Genomic DNA, 15402 nt, shown 5'->3' with positions numbered 1-15402 from the left:
GTAGATGTGATTGACTGGGGTGAGGGTGAAGGAGAAACCAAGGAAGCTGTGAGGAGGGGCTAAGAAAAGGAGGATGACCATGGGCCCTTTGGAGGGGCTGCTTGAGAGTCTTCTCTTGAAGACCTTTGATTTGAGGAGCTTGGGGTTTGGGCTCAGCAGGACCCCTAAGCAGTTGTTCTGGAGGAAGAGACGGATGTGTGGGTAGAGGTCATGAAGCCAGGGGAAGTGAGCTTCTCCTAACACCACCCTCACCCTTAACAAAAGGAGGGCAGGAAATGAAGGATGGAGCTCAGGGGGCACCTCGGGGTGGTGGAGGGAGCCACAGGTGGATGGAGATGATGAGGAAGTGTGGTGGAGGCAGGATTGGGTGTGGCCTTGTGAATTTGGAGGAGAGGAGTGCTGAAAGGACATTGCATTCGTTTGTTGTGGCTGTCTTCACCAAGTACCATAAACTGGGTGGCTGAAAAGCAAGGCTCTAGGGAATAACGTTTCCTTGCTGCCTCTTTGGCATTTTTTGACTCATGGCAGCATCACTAGAGTCTGTGGCTCTATCTTCACGCAGCCTCTGCCTGTGTGTCTGTGTGTCCTTCCCTCTTTTCCCATCTACGGTGGATTGAGGGGTCATTCCTCCTCCAGTAGGATCTCCTCTTAATTAAGCACATCTGCAAAGACCCTATGTCCAGATAAGTCACATCCTGAGGTTCTGGGTAGACATGAATTTTGGGGCATGAATTCAGCCCCCTCTAGACAAGGTAGCATGTCGTGTCTGGAGTGTGAGGAACAAGACCAGGCCTTGGTTACAGGTGGGCTGCGAGGAGGACACTGAGGACCCTTAGAGGAAATGTTTCCCCAGGGCAGCTGGGAGGGACACGGCTGGCAGTGGCAGCATGGACTGCATTTTCAAGGAGTGTGGAGTGAAGGGGAGGAGGGGCCTGGTGCCTGGAGGCAACAGAGTCAAAGTGTTTTTTTGTTTTGTTTGTTTGTTTGTTTGTTTTTACCTAAAGGGAGACCTAAGAGAGCCTCTTGGCCAGCAGAGAAAGGAACAAGCAGCCCCGAGGGAAAGAGAGAAAATGCAGGCAAGAAAGGTGGGGTTCATGTGAGTCTCCGGGAAGTCAGCTTAGGCTGGAGGAAGAGCCCTTCTTGCAGAGCGGAGAGGAGGTGTGCTCCAGAAAGCCTTGCACACACGGTGGGGAGGAAGGCGGGGAAGCTCATTCCAGAAGACAGGAAGTTTACTCATCTTCCGGCCGGGATTCCCAAGGAGACGTGAGAAAGGATTGGAGGTTGGGAAGAGCCCCTGGGTGCTCAGAGAGCAGGATTTACAGTGAGCCCAGGCCTGGAGCTATCCTGGGAGACCAAAGGAGGGAGGGCTGTATGCAATGGTCAGATGGGGACCCTCTTCCTTAGGGTGGCCACAGTGGCTTTGTCTGTCTGGCCAGCATTTTCCAGAGCTTACCTGTCTGATTCTGACCCCAGATTCATCCTTCCCTTGGGCCTCTGGCCTCTCCATTCAGCCTGGCTGCGTCTAGCCTCCTGCCTGGCCCCTGGAGCAGGCATTACCCCCCTTCCCTGCCCAGCCAGCCCTCCCAGCTGGTCCCTGCCCTTGGCCACACACCCGTTAACTTTCCTGGGCCAGTGCTCCAAACATAGGGCCTTGGAAGTGGCAGAAAGGACACCAGCCCCATCCCTTATGGGGACATCTGCCCTCTGCTCACCTCAGTTTGCTCAGGAATGATCTGGGCTGATGCTCAGGGCAAGGGCACCTCCCCTACAACATCCTAGGCTGCAGAATTCAGCTATCCGAAAGCAGCAAGTTTGCAACGGCAAACTATTCTTGGCTCCAACCTGCTCGCTGCTGCTAATTTCATGCCCCTGTGATCCAGGTAACGCTCTGCTGCCTTGAGCTGCCACCCCCAGGCTTGAATCGCTTTTCCTCGCCCGGCAGGAGCCCAGCTGCCTCTGCTGCTGCTTTCTGGAGGTGGGGGCTACACAAAGCTCCTTTGCAGAAGCCGCTCAGCAGCACGGACACCAAGTCTGCCGCAGCTCGTGACTAATTTGCTGCACTTATTTCAAAGTGCCCATAATGGCATTCAGAGGAGAGAAAGCTTAACCAGGGTCTGCCAGAGATAAACGGGCTCATTTCGGGGCCTCCCTGCCCGAAGAAACCTCTTTACCTGGACTCTGAGCCTGGAATTAAATTCTTCCAGAAGAGACGCTTAGCACGGAGCCTCTCAGTGTGCTGGAGGAGAGGAAATGTGCCCTGTCGTAAAATGGGCCTCACATCTGGCCAGCTGGCTCTGGTGGGCTTTTAAATTGTGTTTGAAGAGCGTCTCTCCCCTTTCCTGGTGTTCGCAAACTGGGTCAGAGTGTAGCGAATGAAAATGAGTTTCCTTCTCACCAGAGCAAGTGACTCAAGCACCCCCCTGCCCAGGCCGGCAGTGGCTTATCCACATTCACCCGCCATATGGGGGGACCCTGGCACCTGGCACCCCTAGGCCAGGGCCTGTCCACAGTCTGGGTGAGGAACCCCCATGCCCACCCTGGGCCTGTCTGGTTGAGGCCCCCATGCCCACTGGGGCTGTTTTTAGGGGTTGCAGAGTAAGGCGAGAGCTTGGAAGCCTGCCCCGTGCCACCCACCCACAGGCACTCTTTAACATGGTCTTTGCTTAGCTGCCAACCATGTCCATCCATTTCGGGTAACTGACAGAGGTGGGGGCTTTTCTCTTAATCTTTTTTCTTTTCTTTTCTTTTTAACACTACAAAGACCCATAGACCTCTGGAAATGCTGAGGGGAATGAGCAGTGGGATTTGAGAGAAAAGATTAGCTAATGCATTCCTTTACTCTTGTCTACCACTGCAAAAAGAGGAGAAATAAATCAAATCCTGGCCGGGCACCATGGCTCAACGCCTGTAATTCCAGCACTTTGGGAGGCCGAGGCAGGTGTATCACCTGAGGTCGGGAGTTCGAGATCATCCTGGCTAACACGGTGAAACCCTATCTCTACTAAAAATACAAAATTAGCTGGGTGTGGTAGTGCATGCCTGTAATCCCAGCTACTCAGGAGGTTGAGGTAGGAGAATCGCTTGAACCCAGGAGGCGGAGGTTGCAGTGAGCCAGGATCACGCCACTGCACTCCAGCCTGAGCGACAGAGCGAGACTCTGTCTGTTTGCTGGCTTGGGCAGGTCACCTGCCTTAGGGCCAGATGGAAGAAGGACACTGCCCACCCTGAGAGGAACGTGTCTCACATCCCTGCTTGCTGCGGGGAAGGCACGTGGCTGCCAGGCCCAGCCTCTGAGGCTTCCTGGCGATGCGCCGAGACCCCAGTGATAGTGTTTGGGCTTGTGCCTCCAGGAGACAGGCAGCCTCAGCTAGAGCAGCTTATGCATTTGTAGGGGGATGATAAATATGTCCCCCCCCCCCGGTCCCTGCCCTGCTCTGCAGCAAAAGATGCTGCCACCAGCACTCCCGGGTGTGGGCCTCTGTGTACCTCTGGGAAGTTCCTCTGCCTCTGTGAGCCTCAGGCTGCTCATCTGTAAAATGGGAGCGATTCCAGCCCTGCCTCGCCCTCACTGGCTGTGTAAGAGCACATGGGCTGGGGTCTGTGCAGGCCCTCTGGAAGCTGTGCTGCTTGCATGTCAGAGTTCCCTGGCGTTCTGCAGAGCTCCCACTTCCCCACCTGGGTTACCTGACTTTGGTGCAAGTACTAGTAGAGGCTGGACGTTGAGTCCCCCACCCTGCCTGAGCTCCAGGTCATTGCAGGGCGCGGATAATGCTGGGGAGATAGTGGCGCACAGGAAGATGAGATCTCACCTTCAAGGAGCACAGCTATCCCTCTGTTCCTCAGAGCTTCCCTGGGCCTCCCCCACGTGGGTTTGAGAATTCAGAGGTGACTGATGGGCCTGTCTGCCACGAGCACTCTGGGGGTGAGTGCCGTGGCTGCCTGAGGTTCTGCCAGCCTTCCTGTGGATGGGATGGACAACACAGTGTGGTTTGCTTCGGCTCAGGAGAGGTTGTCGATGCTGAGGAAGCCCCAGAAGTTGCTTTCAACAGATGAGCTGCACTGGCATTCTCGGTGGTGGGGAAGCATCCGTTCATGCTTTTGTGCCAACCGTTCCGTCCTGTTGGGAATGTTTCTCTCTCCACTGGCACCTGTACCTCCCATATCTGTCTGACATGCTTCCCCCAATCTTTCCAGCCACCGTCCAAGATGGCGCTGGTGGAAGCCCCCCAGAGCCCCTCCTTTCATGCCCCCCAACACCTTGTATCTGTTGTACTCCAGCTCCAGGCTTGTACCCACCTCCCCGAGGGCATGCAGGTGCCACAGTTCCTCCGTTGTATCCACCCAGCTGCCAGCACAGCACTGGCGTATGGGCTTGACACCTCTCCAGCAAACAAAGGGACAGGTGAAAACAGGAAGAGGCGCTGACCTGCACAGACAGTGGGTGCCCAGCCAGGGCTGAGCACCGTGGGATTACTCACCAGCCTAAGGGTCTCCTGCACGGGGCCTTCCTGCTGGGGCAGAGAAGCCTGCTTGGGAGGCCTGTCACCTCCTAAGGTGTTTGCCCTGCATCCACCTGCATTCCAGCCCTGCCTTCTTGCTTAGTCACACCCAGCCTTTCACCTCTGGTTCTGTAAGGCCCACATTGACCCCCAGGCCTCCAGTGTTTTAACTGGCTATGTAAACAGAGCTGCTGTGGCATAATTCTGAGTGACACCATTCCTATCACAGCCTACAGGTCTGGTGCCCCTGGAGTTGTGCAAAGCTCAGCCTCCACCATCATACGCAGTGGCCCCACTGCCAGCTCCCTGATGATATTCTCATCCCCCCACTCCTCCACGGCTGGAGCTGGCCTTTGGGTCCGTATGCTCATCTCTAGAAGTGGAGTTGGTTGCAGGGGTAAAACAAATCAAAACAGACTTTTGAGGGAGCTCTCAGGAATCAGGCCCTGGTGGAAGGTGAACTCTGTGAATGGTCCCCAAACACTACTGTACGTAAAATCCCCCACTGGTTAGATGGATGGATTGCTTTGGGGGCAGTCCTGTTACCATCCTAGTCACAGTGTGTTTAGATCTGTATTCAAATGTCTTTACATTTCCTTAAGTAAAATGGGAGAAGATAGCCCCAACACCTCTTGAAAGCAAATGAGATGAACCCAGGAGGGACGTGCCAGCTGCCCGGCTACAAAATAAATAATCAAGAGTGGAACGTGACCTTCGCCGGCCGCTGGAGGTTTCTTAGGAAGGCAGTGCTGGTGGGAATACTCCATCAGGGAGTGCAGTCCAGGGAAGTAAGAGGGAGGGAAAGGAAAGTAGGGCTGGGACAGAGAGAGCAAACACAAGGGACGATGGTATTTTGGAGTGGCTACAGCTTTGTAGCAGCACACACGGAACACCTTGGAGAAGCCCTGTGGAGCCCCCACATTCAGAGCAGCCAGTCTGGGGTGAGGAGAGGTGGGCGAACCATCCGTGGGCTCTTTCCAGTTCCTGCCTCTCATTGGTAAAACTGGGTCTCATGGGACTTGACTTCCCCATCTTCCGGGGAGCATCCCCCGCCCCTCAGCCACTGGTGCAGCCTGGCAGGGTGTGGGGTCTCTCTGTGGGAGTCAGCTCCTCCTTGGGTGGCAGTGGCAGCAGCAGTGGCAGTGATTTTATGACCATGGGACCAACAGCTCTGGACAGGGGACCAAGGTGAGTAACCTGCGGGGGCAGGCAGGATGAGTCCGTCTGGAGCAACATCCACTAAGTCCAGTTTCTTGATATCAGCACATGCCACCTGCAAAAACCCTAATTTTAGCTGAGGGTTTGGTGGGGAAGGGCTTCGGGGACCCGTGTGCTCATCCTCTGTGCCCCTCATGGGTGAGCACACTGCTCTTCCTGTCTCTTGGGGGGGGTCAAAGAAAGGAGCATGACCAACTGTCCTGGTTTTCATCAAGGAACTGCATTTAAATTGAAACAGGAAGGCTGAAATATTCAGGAAAACCCTGATTAGCAGGAACCCAGCTATCGGAAACCCTCATGAATTAGGAATCTATTGCTGCCTAGCAAAATACTACAAATGAGTGGCTTAAAACAACCTGCATTTATAATTACAGGGTTTCTGTGGGCCAGGATTCCAGGCACAGCTGAGCTGGGTCTCCTGCCTGAATTTGCACAAGGCTGCAATCAGTCAGCCAGAGCTACAGTCTCCTCCGAGGCTTAGCTGGAGAAGGGTCACTTCCAAGTCCACTCCAGTTGTTGGCAGAATTCAGTTCCTAGTGGTTGCAGGCCTGAGAGCTTCAGTTTCTAGTGGGGAGAGTGCTGGAGACCGCCCTCAGCAACTTGGGGTTCTATGCCAGGTAGTGTTCCCCAACATGGCCACTTGCCTCCCCAAATCCAGCAAGGGAGGAAAAGAGTCCAACAAGGTGGGCACTATAGTCCTATGTAACGCCATCATGTTTGCTCTAGTGTCTTGGTTGGAAGCAGCCACAGGTCTCATCCACACTCAGGGGAGGGCATTGCACAGGTGTGAGCACCAGGAGGGCAGGGATCACGGGCCACGTGCCACCACACCTCATTTTAGAACTTTTCCTATAGGCGAAAGCAGCAAATAATTGAATAAAACCCACCACGTGTTTCATCAGGAATTAAGTGGTTTGTTTTTATAAATTCCGTGGGATGTGCTGAGTCAGCTCCTGTCACATCATGTGCATCTTCATCTCCTGATCTGCGCTCGTGGAAGGATGGCCTGGCCTCAAGTCTGTTCTCTGAGTTCTTTGTAAGGCGGAGAAGTGGGCCCAGACGACAGAAAGAGACTCAGAGTCTTATCCAGCGGTCAATATCCGAAAAGCTTTCCAACAGTAAACGATATGTTTTTCTGCTTAAATATCAACAAACAGGCACATTCAGTTACCTGGAAAATTCTCATTCGGGAAACCTGAGCCTGCTCGAAGAAACAAAATCATCAGAGATTCTGCATTACACAGATCGAGCAGCCACTGGATGAAGGAACCTCACCAGGGGCTTGGGCTGGGGGCAGTCGCAGCCCCATCTGCAGCCCTCTCCTCCTAAGGGCCTCTCTCCTTCATTCCCACCCAGTGCCCTCCCAGCCTCAGATGCCCAGCCACTGTGTCAAGATGTAATTGACTGACTGCCCCAGACCAGTCCAGGCTCTACTGAGCCCATCAGGGCAGGAACAATGAGGTGCAGCTCAAAGGCTATTTCTCAGGCTCATGGTTGACGGACCTCACTAGCTGCGATTATCATTTTAATTGCAAGGCCACCACAGCCTTATATTCAGGGCACAGATTTCAAAGACCACAAAGCACTCTGCAGGCTTCAAAGGGAACTATGGAAGGCTTGTGCTTCAGACACAAAGGAGCCCATGACGACATCGTTCTTTCTTTTATTTTTTAGAAATGGGGTCTCACTCTGTTGCCCAGGCTGAAGTACAGTGGTGTACTCACTGCAGCCTCGAACTCCTGGGCTCCAGCAATCCCCCTGCCTCAGCCTTCTGAGTAGTTGGGACTTACAGGTGCACACCACCATGCCCGACTACTTTTTTTTTTATTTTTTGTAGAGACAGAGTCTCACTATTTGCCCAGGGTTGTCTCCTGGATTCAAGCCATCCTCCCACCTTGGCCTCCCAAAATGCTGGGATTACAAGTATGAGTCACCATGCCCAGGCTTGTTTTGTTTTTAAAGATAGGTATATTAAGAGATAATGCACACACAGTACAGTCCATCCTAATGAGTGGGCATTCTTTGAGTTTTCACAGACACATATAACTGCCACACAGCTGCTTTAGCTGCGAGTTCCAGCACATCATAATCAGGCGATTCATCTGTCTGTGTTTGCACAATTATCTCTCACACCCCTGAGCTGCTGCCGGAAAATGCCCTTTTTCCTCATTCTGTCCAGTCTAGGAGCTACTCCCCCAAACGGCTTTGACCTTCTGTAGCTGCTCTATTAAGAGAGCAAATCCAGAGTGAGAACAGAGTTTCCCTGTAGGGAGCAGGGCCTGGTGTATTTCTAAGAGGTCTCACTTGGCAAGAAGGCAAGAATATGGTTGGGTCACAAGAAAACCCAAGCGAGCAGTGCCTCATGCCTGTAATCCCAGCACTTTGCGGGGCTGAGGCGACAGGATCACTTGAACTCAGGAGTTTGAGACCAGCCTGGGCAACATAGCAAGACCTTGTCTCTACTAAAAACTTAAAAACTTGGATAGTCTTGCATTTTGGTGATGGGCCAAGAAGGCTGATAGGGCAAACTTTTCTTTTCAGATGTACATTGAGTTCTGTCCCCATGGCCTCAGTCCATGGGCAGAAGTGTAGGCTGTACAGCACCAAGGGCCTCACTGGGGACAGGGCCGACGTCTTATCCTTCCTATGCCTCTAGCAATTAGTACAGCTGACATTGACAGCTGTTTGTTGAGTGGCTGAGTGAGTGGTCTTAGGCTGGAGATGGGGTGAGGCCTTGTTTGGAGGTGGGTTCACCCACGGCTCCTGGGTGTCTGAAGACAGTGGGGAGAAGCCCCACGGAGAGGGGCTCTGTCTCTGCTTGGGTGGGACTGTTCACCTCCGTCCCTGAGTGACCACAGCACCTCCTCACTTGTGTGCTTGCAGAACTACTTTGAGAGCTACCTTGCCGTTGCCTCCACCGTGCCCTCCATGCTGTGCCTGGTGGCCAACTTCCTGCTTGTCAACAGGTAGGCGGCTCTCCTCCCTCTCTCAGGCCTCCACCTTGGCCTCCTGCCTCCTCTACTCCCCTCTTGCCTGCAGCTGCTTTTTTTCTGCCTACTTAAGTGGTGGTCACCCAAGTAGGAGGCAGCAGCTCAGATTTGTGCATGAACAGCGAGAAGTCAGATCAGGTCCCTGCTGATGCCCCTGGGGGAGCTGGGCTTTCACTCTCCAGCCACACGCTGTGACATCGCTGTGACATTGTGGCAGCAGCCAGTAGAAAGTGTGTGGGGATGCAGGGATCTTCCTCCCTTCTCTTCTCAGGGGTCCTGTCTGTCAGTCTGCAAGTCCCTTGGCCCAGAATGGGTCACCTGACCGTTCAGTGCTAAGCTGGTAACGCCAGCTCATGTGTCTGCCATTCCCAAGAAGGCTCATGCGGAAGTCCTGACATTGTAATGGTAAGGGCCAGGAGAGGCTCCATCTGGATGTGCCTGGGAAGGAGTTATTCAGGAGCTAGCTAGGCAAATTAGCATGTCCATAGACCCCCTTGGGTGACTTGCTGGCTCAAATTCTCAATTTGAGTTTACAAGGGCAATAGCGCTAGCTACTTTGCCTGCATTTCTCCTAAGTGATATCAATGGCTACATTATGGTCCAGAAACCTGGACTCCTGTTCGCCATGGCCTACTAAAACCTGAGGTCACTGATGGTAAATCTGTTTTGCCCAGTTCTAATCAGTTTGTAGCGACTGCCAGACCTCTAGCTGGACAAGATTCTAAGGCAGGTCTGGCTTCAGGGAGGGTTCTGGGATTGATTAGTGATGTCTGCTCTGGGTACAGGAGGAGAGAGGGCACCATGAGTGTCTTTTACATGCTGAGCCTGAGTAGATCAGTCTTTCCAAACATATCATGCCATGGGGATATTGCAGTTATCTGTTACATAATATGATCCCAAAGCATAATGGCTTAAAACAATAGCAGTTGTGAGTACTTCTCACGTTCTGGGGGTTATCAAGGCTCAGCTGTCGTAGTCTCTCCTGCATCTGCAGTCAGATGGCAGCTGGAGCTGGAGCCATTCGTATCCCCTCTCTCTCTGTCTCTTCTCTCTTTGTAGTCTCACACGTTGGCCTCAGGGTAATAGGACGGCTTACCCAGTGGCTGAGAGCAAGGGAGAGGCTGTGTGGTTTTTACAGCCTGGTCTTGGAAGTCATGTGCTGTCACTTTTGCCACACTTGACTGGTTTGGGCAGTCACAAAGTCCACTTCGTTTCAAGGGGACATAGAACCCACCTCCCAATGGAAAGAGGGTCAAAGAATTTGCACCCTTCTCCAAACCAAAGTGCGGTCTGGAAGAGTGAGAAGGAGAGGTGCGTTGCAGCCCCTCTCACCAACCAGCTGGCCTTTGCGGGCCTCACTCCTGCCTTCCTAGGGCCATATTCAGTGTCCTAGCAGAGGGGGCACAGCCTGCAGAGACCCCACCCCAGGAGGAGAGTGGAGGAGGGCAGAGCAGGGGCCCCGGCTGCACCTCACAGGAGAGAGGGTGTGTGGAGAGCCAGTGCAGGCAGGAGCGGGAGGCAAGAAGAGGGGAGACAGCTGTGTTGGGGGGAACCCTCGGCTCCCTCATGGTTTTCTCTGTCTACTCACTTGGCCAGCCCTGAGGATGGGGCTATTTGTCCAGCCCAGATAGCCTAGAGAGAGCTCCCAGCCCCTTCCAGTTCCAGAATCACCATGTGAACTATAGCGAGAGTATAATGCCTCAGTCACCCCTTGTCATGTCCCTTAGGCTTCACTGTGACCCAGGAAGGAGGCCATGACATTGCCCCATTTTCCAGGTGGAAGTCAGGAGACCACAGGGGCACTACGGGGCGGCTGAACCTGCCTCTTGCCTCTTCAGTGGTTCGGAGGTCCCACAGGCTGAAAGTCCTCCTGGGCCATGGGTCAGGAGTAGCAGGGAAGGTCCAGCCCCTGGGCCCTGAGAGAATGCTGTCTAATAATCCTAGCACTTCTGACCATTATATCCTGCAGATGCATTATCTCCTTTAACCCTCATGGCAACCTAAGAGCGGGAAACTGCTGTGACCCTGCTTTGAGATGGGAAAACAGGCTCATGGAGGTGACTGGCCCAGGGGAATGTGGCCATTAAGGATGGAGCCAGGTGTAGTGCAGTGGCTCACGCCTGTAATCTCAGCACTTTGGGAATTCATGTCAGGAGGATTGCTTGAGCCCAGGAGTTTGAGAGCACCCTGGGCACTACAGCAAAATGCTATTTCTACAGAAAAAAAAAAGAAGAAAGAAAAAAAATACTAGCCTGGCATGGTGACACATGCATGTAGTCCCAGCTACTCAGTAGGCTGAGGCAGGAGGATTGCTTGAGCCAAGGAGTTCAAGTCTGCAGTGAGCTATGGTCACGTCACTGCACTCCAACCTCAGCTAGAATGAAAGGGAGGAGTCAGGATCTGAACCAGGACCTTCTCACCCTACATCTGTGCTTAGAACCCCCGAGCCACCTACATCCTAGTTCCCCAGCTTTGCACCCACCCCTGCCCCTGCAGCCAGAGCGACTCCCAAGATCCTTCTAGTGAGAGCCCTGTCTCTCCAGGATTCAGGCTGCTGGGATGGAAGGGGGTGGTTAAGAAGGGCTGGGTCTGTCTCCAGTGAGATGTGGGCCCCCAGGCCAGCTGCCCTCCGAGATTGGGTCCCGGCAGATGGCTCAGCAGTTACAGGACATTCTCAGAGGGGATTAGTCCACCCCTGTCCTGCCCTTGCTCCTCCTGGGCTCTAGGAGAGGGGCAAGGGCAGTGCAGGAACACGCTCTGGGACCTCCATCTGTTTCCAGGCTGTGGGAAGATGGTCTGGGGCTAAGCTGTTTTTTATTTAATGTGTGAGATTGAAATGTCTCCTCTTCTCCCATCCTGGAGAACCCTGGCTTTCTCAACTGGCTTATCCGTAATCGCCAAGTGTTTTATTATGTTAAATCTGCAGCATGATAAATACTTATGAGGAGGATTTACATCTTGGAGACTTATGAAGAAATCAGTCCCCTGGGGTCCTGAGCCCTCACGAGTCAGGGAGTAGGGGGACGGGCAACCTGGGTACTGGAGGCAGCCTCTCCAAGAGTCTTCACAGGACTGAGACCTGCCCCAGGGTCTTGGTCTTGGAGCTGTCCTCTTGGCTATGCCCTGTCTCCAAGTAGAACCCCAGATGTCAGAGTAACTGAAAGTCTAGACTTTCCTAAGACCCTAAGAGCACCACCGTCCCCAGGGCCACTCTTCTTCCCTGGTGGAAGTGGCAGAGAGGGAAGCCAGTGTCCTCCGTTTGTGCCTGTGGACCAGGCTTGCACCTGGCACGTTTCGTGAAGCTTGATGAATGTTGAAAATAGCCCTGGAGCCCATGGATGGAGGCTCTAGGCAAGAGTGGTTTATGCAGCAGATAATTAGCAGGCAGGAAGGAGACCTGTGAGGATGAAGGGCCGCATAGAGGGACAGAGCAGGGGACAGAACAGCGTTCCACACTGCATTGTTTCTGGAATGCATTTGGTATTGACCTCCTCCTCTCTAATTCCTCCCCATCCTGCCCTGGGGGTGCCTGAGTAAGCAGTCCCCCAGCTCTCTGCAAAACAACCTTCCTGTTCAAGGAACTTACTACCTTGTAGCGACAGGCACACAGGAGGGCTCCCGTGATGCTGCACCATTCCTGCTGGACTTTTTCCTGGCTGTGTCTATGAGGAGGCGGTTAGAGGCAGAGGCCATTCCCGAGGCTGGCGGATGTTTCCAGCCGAACTTCCTGCCATGCTGAGGTGGCAGGGATCAAGAAACAGACAGTCGCTGGGAGGTTCAGGCCAGCGTGAAACCGCCCCCCGGGTGCTAGTGATCTCCCTTGCTTGTCAATTTGTACATCCGGCAAATATTTACCCAGTGCCTCCAGGTCCTGTGTCTGTGCTGGGGGAGAACAGGCAGGGCCCTGCCTTTTTAGCATGCCTCATCTCTCCAGCGTGGCCTTTGCCTCCTTCTTGCCCCAAGGAACTGGTTCAAACTTCTTGGCATTTGTTCCCAACCTCTCTCTCCACTTGAATTTTTTTCAGATTTAGAATCATTAGCTGTTAGGGACCTTAATATTATCTGGTCTAGCTTCTTGTTATAGATGAGGGGACCGAGGCCCAAAGAGGTTGAATATTTGTCGGGGGTTACACAGCAAGCAGATGACAGAGCTGGGCAGGGCTCTGGTCTCCTGACTCAGGCTCCATGCCCTGCTGGCTCTTATCTTGGGAGTGGATGGGACAGCTCTAGCTGCTAGGAGAGGGTGGGGACACTGTGTGACAGGGCTCAGTATGTAGGACCACCTCGAGCATCGGGGTAAGGCTTGACTGCTGGCCTCCAGGGCCCCTGCTGTACTCTTACGATAGATGCTTTGGGCCACCAAGGGTCCAGATGCCCACCTGGCTGCCCACCACCTCCTGTCCAGGCCAGAGCCCCTGCAGACCTTGAGAAGATGTGCGTTAGTGTGAGGTCTTCATGGGCATCTTAATGCAAGGTTCCCCACAATCAGGCCCTGAAACAAGGATTCAAATGCGAGTAGTTTATATGGGAGGTGAAGGTGGGAGAATACAGAATGGGGACAGGAAAGGGAAGGCAGTCAGCAGAGGATTCCTTATCAAGTCAGCTCCCTCAGAAGGGACAAGAACACAGTCCTGCTGGGGATCTCGGAGTGCCAGTGTGGAGCATGGCTGAGCAGGAGGGAGCTGAGCTGGAGTGTTTGTGTACCAACTTCCCTAGTCATTGGTTGAAGGCTGCTCCTAGGTGGTGTTACTTACCTGTCACTCCCAGCATTGCTGTAGCTTCTGACCCTGTCATTCCCAGCTTGAAACCCTGATGTACCTCTTTGTCTTAGTGGGTACTTTTAGTAGGAACAACAGAGACACAAAAAAGGATGTCCTCTTTCTTTAAGTGGAAATTAAAGACAGGTCCACCTATAGGCATCATTGGATCAAGGGGATCTCCTCTGCGCCCCTCCTGGGCTCTGTGTGTCTCTGCATGGCTTTTCCTCCGTGTCTAGCCTCGCCCCACACAGCTGGCTAGATGGCAGCCAGCAGCCCCAGACACAGTCTCAGCAGCAAGCTTCTCTCCACAGCTTCCATGTAGCAGTCCCAGGGAAGACTTAATGACCCTGTGTCGGTCACGTGCTAATTCCTAACTCAACCCCAGGGGCCAGGAGCAAGGAACACTCTGATTGCTCCAGGCTGCGTCACGTGCCTGTTGTTTGTGGCTCTGTCAGTGTGGGTATGGGCAACCTGGCTGACCACCTCCCCAGGATGACTAGGCGAAGGAATGTTCTCCCAGGGGGTGGTGCTGACAGACAAAGGCCCTACGCCCCGCCCTCCTCCAGCACGTGAGTCCACACACCTCTCTCCAGCATCACCTCTGTGCTCCTCTGCTCCCATCTTGACTGCAGCCAGAGTCCATTTGCAGCTCCCTGAACATGCCTTGCTCTCTCTCCCAAGACACGTGCACTCACATCCTCTCATTCATCGTTACCATCCAGCATAGACATTGCCTCCAAATGACCTTCCACGATGCCCAGGGTGGGTTTTGTGCCCCTCAGATGTGCTGCATGATGCCCTGGGCCTCCGGATGGAGCATCTGCCACAGTGGTACCTGTTGCTGGTCTGTCCCGTGTCCTGGGCATCCAGCACAGTACTGGACACACAGTAGTTGCTCAATGGACATTTGCAGAATGACCACACCATTGAGTATACACGTTAACAGTCTGAGTGATGGGCTGGGACTCAGCACACCTGGGTTCTCATCCAAGCTCCCTACGGACTCACTCCACAACCCTGAACTGTCCCTTCACTTCCTTGGGCTTCCTCACACCCCTTAGAAAGCAGTGACAGCACCTGCTCTCCCTTTAGCTGAGGACCAGAGGGAAACTCAGATTAGCCTGGGGCCACAAAAGCACTTTGAAAAAATTCCTTTCTTGCTTTTCATGTTCATTTCACACCTACTTGTGTGTGTGTGTGTGTGTGTGTGTATTTTTTTTCTACTGTTCAAATTTTTCTTTTTTTAATAAAAAAAAAAGTTACGGAATCTGGCTTTTCTCCCAGCCCCTCCCACTGGTTAGCAGGAAAATTAACTACACATCCAATCCGGTTTAAAGCTTAGTCTAATCTGATGATTTAAGCAGCCCCTTGAGATGATGTTCTTGCTCCCTAGAATAAAAATGTGCAGCTTCTCAGATAGATTCCTTCCCTGCTTTTCTCCCCAGGCCAGTATGGGGGCTGGGAAGAGTGCATGGCTCATACGCAGGCCTGGTGCTAGGGAGTGTGAGGGTTCCCCTGGCCCCAGGCAGCACTCATTTGGCATCAGCTGCTCCCCATGATGACTGAGGCCATCACAGGAGGATGCCCCTGCCCTGACCACCACTTCTGTGCCATCCATATTTCCTCACTCCAGGGGAGGCAGTAGAACATCATTCTGAGAACTGACCAGAGCCAGACCTCCTGGGTTCATTGCTGAGTGACTTTGAGCAAGTTCCTCAACCTCTCTGACCTCAACTTCCTTATCTGTATACATGAGATAGGTAGGAATACCTGTCTTACAGAACCAGTATAAGAATCAAACACACTGGCATATAGAAAATGCCTAGAAGAGTGCTAGAAAAGTATGCATTAAATACTGTTTGAATGTTTGCAATGATGATGATGATGGTGATGATGATGATGATGATTTTCTTCCCTTTCCCCCCAAACCTCCTG

At 53.2% G+C, this 15402-nt stretch overlaps 2 protein-coding genes across 6 annotated transcripts in view; one reads left to right on the top strand and one right to left on the bottom strand.

Annotated features, from left to right (window-relative positions):
* Positions 1 to 15402, bottom strand: part of PCBD1 (pterin-4 alpha-carbinolamine dehydratase 1) — a 1172580-nt gene that overhangs the window by 471282 nt on the left and 685896 nt on the right. The window lies entirely within an intron of this gene.
* Positions 1 to 15402, top strand: part of SLC29A3 (solute carrier family 29 member 3) — a 50275-nt gene that overhangs the window by 22537 nt on the left and 12336 nt on the right. The window contains exon 3 of one of the 2 annotated variants that reach the window (XM_050803631.1): positions 8601 to 8683. The exons of the other annotated variant lie outside the window; for it this stretch is intronic. Coding sequence (XP_050659588.1) covers positions 8601 to 8683 — 83 coding nt within the window. The remainder of the gene's footprint in view (positions 1 to 8600; positions 8684 to 15402) is intronic. 2 annotated transcript variants of the gene reach the window in all.

Source organism: Macaca thibetana, chromosome 9 (assembly GCF_024542745.1).
Source record: "Macaca thibetana thibetana isolate TM-01 chromosome 9, ASM2454274v1, whole genome shotgun sequence".
Classification (NCBI taxonomy): Eukaryota; Metazoa; Chordata; class Mammalia; order Primates; family Cercopithecidae; genus Macaca; species Macaca thibetana.
This window is presented reverse-complemented; position numbering and strand designations above follow the sequence as displayed.